Here is a 5,660-nt window from a genome sequence, read left to right on the forward strand (position 1 = left end):
TTGGTGGAATTGGCTATATAGGCATTAAAGGTACCTTGACAAGACTATGTTTGACATTAAATAATTGAATAATAAAGCATAGTACAACACCATTCTAATTTATTTTAATTGATTCATATCAAAAAATAGTCTTCTCAAGGCACTTATGGTGTCTCTATAACCATTGCCCTACTTTTGCCACCTAGGGTGGATTTCCCTATAGTCTACATCCATTTTTTTAATGAATAGTTAATGTTGTTACTGTTGTCCAAACTTGATTCCATGTGAACCCTGACGAAATGGTCTTATATAACTCTCTTTTTATTATTTTAACATATAACCTTATCAAAATTATATTTACTACAATGATATCTTTAACATTTTATCGTTATTTTCTTTAATATAGATATTAGGTCACTTTCTTTCCTTTTCAAACCCAAATAATAATACAATCATATGCCTACGAATAGACAACTAATAATAATAAAAAAAACAAGTGGGAAGTTAAATGTCCAGCTCATAAATATACAATATTTGAAAATTTGCTTTGCCCCGGGCAAATCCCCACAACCATAAAAATAACAAAATCTGAAAAATCTTTTGTATTATTTGTTTCACGTGAAAACGAAGAAGCAGAGGAACAGCATTGGATGTATCGAAGGTCAGATAACAAGAAATGAAGAGGAGCCACAGAATCGTGAGCAGAAAGATTTCACAACAATGGAGAAGCTGTGATTAAAAAATGGCTAGGGTTGTTACATGACAGACGACAATGCATTACCGATAACGTGGATGGAAATCCCTTTCACAGGAGAAAACTGTGCAACACTCCATTGACATTTGGCGCATCGAGGAGTAATGTGATGAGGAAACGTAGGGGAAGAGGAGGAGAAGTGATCTAAAAGAGTAATGTGGTAAGGAAAACATGGTGAGGGCGACCTGGAAGTCTAAACTTCATTAGCTACTTCTACTGGAGAAGTTGTTTATACAGGTACTTTTGGTTCTGGTGTGATTCTTTCTGTGAAATGGCCTCTGCGTCTGTTTTGAAATGCACGGTGGCGCATAAATATGGCGGAAGTGGAGTGCTTTCTGTGTCTTGTTCGGGTTTTCGTGGCCCTAAACTTGGAGGATCTTCGCGGCTGCTGGATTTGGCGGCTAGATCTCAGAGGGTTTCGATGACTGCGATGCTTCCTCCTAGTGCAAAGTAAGTTTGAAGTATCGTGCTTTATTTCTTGTACATTTTCCACTTTGATGAGAGTTTATGGATTAAACAGAGTAGATTTGTTAGTTTGATATTTAAGATCTTTCCGAGTGAAGATGTTAAATTTTTACAATGCTTAAAGAAACGGGAATTAGCGACATGACATTTCTACTGTCTATGCGATGAATTGTAAGGCTTATGTTAGAAATCTGTGTAATTAAAAATGTAATAGGCAAATTTCTGCCAGAAGATTTACAATTTAGAAACCGGAATGCTTTCTCATACAATTGTCAAGAAAATTGTATGGAATTGTGGATTTATGTGCTACTACAAATTGAGCATCATATTGACAAGAAAATTGTGTTTGAAAGGAAGATGCATTGTTCTGTGGTTTTATAATTCTGTTTGGAAAATTCTCGGTGGTTTTATCTTTCTTTAAGTAGTTCATCCTAAGCTTTAAATCTTCTCTTGTACATTAGTCAGTTAAATCAAGGGTTTTAGATTAAATGTTTGCTTGCATTTTTGTGAAATAGCATTTCTTCTTGTTCCCTTTATTCATATGAATATCACATTATGTTTAAGTTTGTGGTGTTTCTCCTGTTGGAAACATGTGTAATGTCTTTTACATAGTCCTATAATTGGAATTCTAATATGCCTGATGAGTATTGTGGAACTAGTATCCGTCAAATTTCTAGTGGAGATTAATAATACTATGTTTAGTTTTCTGTGAGATAGATTGCTGGGGAGTTTCTGAAGTGATGTATTTCATTCTCAGGGAAGTTGAAAAGGGTAAAAATCATTTCCTCAAACGTGAGCTTCATGAACAGGTGCTTCATTCCATGCCACCTCAGAAGATTGAAATCTTTAAATCACTCGAGGGTTGGGCAGAAGAGAATATATTAATTTATTTAAAACCTGTTGAGAATTCCTGGCAGCCACAAGACTTTTTGCCCGATCCTGCGTCTGAGGCCTTTATTGATGAGATTAAAGAATTACAGGAGCGGTCACTTGAATTGCCAGATGATTACTTAGTTTGTCTAGTAGGAGATATGATTACAGAGGAAGCATTGCCGACTTATCAGACTATGCTTAACACTCTAGATGGTGTGCGGGATGAGAGTGGTGCCAGTCCTACATCCTGGGCTGTCTGGACTCGTATGTGGACAGCTGAAGAGAACAGACACGGTGATCTTCTCAATAAGTATCTTTACTTGTGTGGCCGTGTGGACATGAGACAGATTGAGAAGACCATACAGTACCTCGTTGGATCGGGAATGGTCAGCTTTCATCTTCTTTTAAATTTTTCCACGGATCTTTGCAAACATACACTATCTAAAAGCTATTGTGATTGTTGATTTTATTTTGTGGCGATTAGATACTAAAAGCTACATAAATACATTTTAGATGTGCCATTTTTCTATTTCATCTACTCTATTGAGAATCCTAGAGAGGGTAATATAGTTGTATTAATGCAATATACTATGACTTAGGCTCTTGTCTCTGCAGGATCCACGCACAGAAAATAGTCCCTTTCTTGGCTTTTTGTACACATCTTTTCAGGAAAGAGCAACATTCATATCACATGGTAACACTGCAAGATTTGCCAAAGCTCATGGTGATCTCAAACTAGCTCAAATATGTGGAACTATTGCTGCAGATGAGAAGCGTCATGAGACTGCATATACTAAGATAGTTGAAAAGTTGTTTGAGATTGACCCTGATGATACTGTCATAGCTTTTGAAGACATGATGCGCAAGAAGATTTCTATGCCTGCCCATTTGATGTATGATGGGCAGGATGATAATTTGTTTGATCATTTTTCAGCTGTAGCACAAAGGCTAGGGGTATACACAGCAAGGGACTATGCAGATATATTGGAATTCTTGGTTAAGAGATGGAATGTGGAGAAACTAGAAGGGCTTTCAGCCGAGGGAAGGAAGGCTCAAGATTACGTATGTAAATTACCACCTCGTATCAGAAGGCTTGAAGAACGAGCTCAAAAAAGGGTAAAAGAGGGCCAGAAATGTGGTTTCAGCTGGATATTCAACAGAGAAGTAGTACTGTGATATGTTGGCAAATTACCTAGATTATTATGTACTGTAAATAGTTTAATATACCATGGGTTAGTATTAGTTGTTAGAATTTGTTAAGTGATTGTTTTAAAGCTACTAATTATTCTTTATTTATTAAATTATTTAAAATGATGGTCATATTTGGAAGCCTTAACAGAGGCTTTGAATGCCTAGTCAGGGTTTTTGAGAATGGAGGTTATAGCAGATCTAGTCATTTTCAGTGTGATGAAGGTTTGTATCAGTTCAGTGAAGGAAAACTTTTCATTTGTCAAAAGGTGCCTTTAGTTCTATCAACATTTCTGCCTTGCCCACGATAAGTCCCATCATTATTCCATGAAAGAGCATGCTTCCCATTAAGAGTAATATATACTCCAGCTCATCAGGGTTTTTTTATTCTCCCTCGGAAACTAAAACTAGATGGCTTGATATAAGCATGCTAATTGAACTACAGAAGCCAGACAAAAACCAACTGGTGGAAAGGGCAAAAGCGAAAAGATGCAAAGGCCATGTGTTTGTAAAACAGGAGAGTCAATAATGGCAGGAGATGTGAGTAGCAACCTAGTTTTCTGTCAGAAGGTCTTGCTACCGAGTTTTCATCATATATTTAACTTTGAAGCCAATAAAATTATTTAGAAAACAGACTAAAGTTTTAGTTCCAGGTTGCTGACCAGGTCTAAAACTCATGAATTCACCACTTCACCAGAACCCTTGGTGGATTAAGCAGGCTGCTAATTTTCTGCCTCTTCTCCATTGTTGAGGACACCACAAACTCAATGAGTCTTTTAGTTATAACTCAATTGTTTTTTACTGAAAAATTTAATTCTCTGTTAATTGTCACAACTACCACCAAAAATGTCCTTCAATTGGGCCCCCATAATTGCATCTCTCTAATGGTTATAGGGTCCTGCCCTGATTCATGGAGCTTCTCCTCCATCTCACTTATGATTTCAACTCCACGACACCCACTGCAACACCTTTTACCTTCTACTGAATCTCTTAAGAAGACTCTCCAACTTCTGCAGCCAACCTAATCTATAAATTTGAGCAGAAGAATTGGCAATCTCTTGGGTCGAGAAGTCTAGCCAGTTATTTTGGCATACTCTCTGATGATAATGCCTCGTTTTATCCCAAACCTTTGCACAAACTAGCAGAAAATATGCCTCATTTCTTCCACAAACTGAGCTCTAGAGCCAATTCACTAAAGTAGCAGTGGAAACAAATGATATATTAAATCAAACTAGCGACAGCCCTCTCCTAGCAAACGTAGCATATAAATCAAAATCTGAATTATGAATTGATAACAGAACTCGTTGAATATCTTTTTAATCTATTTTTCCTCAGGACGTGTCAGAAAAATTGTAAGCTCACCTTTGTTGGTGTTTTGGATTGCAGCTTTAAACTTTTATCATTGGCTAAATTTCCCTGAGTTGATACTTCTATAGATTAGCTTGTCGTAGATTTGTTGGAATGAATAGGGTCTCTATAACTGTTCATGCCCGCATGGGTAGACAAGTTGGCTAACTATTCAAGCCTGCATGCATAGACAAGTTGGCTTGAGGTTGTGGGTAGTTCCTCATGGTCCCAGGGTCAAATTTCTCCTGGTTTTAAGAGGTGAGAAATCTTGTGGTTGGCTGATCTCATCCATGGGGGACTAGTCTTGCCCTGGCTCGCACAGGCTGCTGGTTGTTGGCCATGGGGATACCCCATGTATCAAATCAAAACTAAAACTATTCAATTCAAGGGATCCACTTATCTGGTAATTTTTTTCACTTCTCTGCCAGTTTGTTAGCAGTCATTTTTTTTTTTGATAAAAACTTAATATTTTTCAAATCTTTGGGTTACATATACGTGAGAAAAAATAGTTAATATTAAAGACGTCGTAAAGTTTGATTTTATATATCTTCCAATCCTATCTGCATAAGTTGCTTAGTATAATGCCAATAGTAATGTTAGAATCCCTTTAAACTATCATACTTGACATTCCAAGACTGAGGTTTAGCTGCTTAGCCCTTCTAACTCAATCACATTCTTCATGGTTTCACTCAATTTTTATGGAAATAGAAGATTGTTTGGCTAAGGTAAAATCTCTCTCTCTCTCTCTCTCTCTCTCTCTCTCTCTCTCTCTCTCGCTCGCTTGTTCGCTCTCGCTCTGCTGATATTAGCACTCTCTCTCTCTCTCACACCACACTTGTGAGGGCTTTTCTCAGCTGTTCTGTTGAAATTCACTGTATTTTTCTGTGGTGTTGGAACACTTTGGCTTCTTGTTTCCACCATTTTTATCTGCTTTTGTTTTGCGATGCAACTTTGTATTCTAGTAAAGCAGTTTAAGCTAGCTGCATTAGGTCTGCTGCATCCGATCTTTGTCCTTTATGTGAATCCCAACAAAGCCTCTTAATGATTTTTTCCC

General features: G+C 37.2%; 1 protein-coding gene across 1 annotated transcript; it reads left to right on the top strand.

Moving 5' to 3' along the window:
• The first annotated feature begins 521 nt into the window (after nucleotides 1-521).
• Nucleotides 522-3,391, top strand: LOC149539781 (stearoyl-[acyl-carrier-protein] 9-desaturase, chloroplastic-like). The gene is made up of 3 exons (XM_089800974.1): nucleotides 522-1,183; nucleotides 1,956-2,457; nucleotides 2,687-3,391. The coding sequence occupies exons 1-3, from the start codon at nucleotides 1,005-1,007 to the stop codon at nucleotides 3,245-3,247; spliced, it is 1,242 nt and encodes a 413-aa protein (XP_089657100.1). The 5' UTR covers nucleotides 522-1,004; the 3' UTR covers nucleotides 3,248-3,391.
• Nucleotides 3,392-5,660: the final 2,269 nt, after the last annotated feature.

The sequence above is a fragment of the Cupressus sempervirens genome, chromosome 9 (assembly GCF_028749045.1).
Source record: "Cupressus sempervirens isolate cs-2001-9-10 chromosome 9, ASM2874904v1, whole genome shotgun sequence".
Lineage (NCBI taxonomy): Eukaryota > Viridiplantae > Streptophyta > Pinopsida > Cupressales > Cupressaceae > Cupressus > Cupressus sempervirens.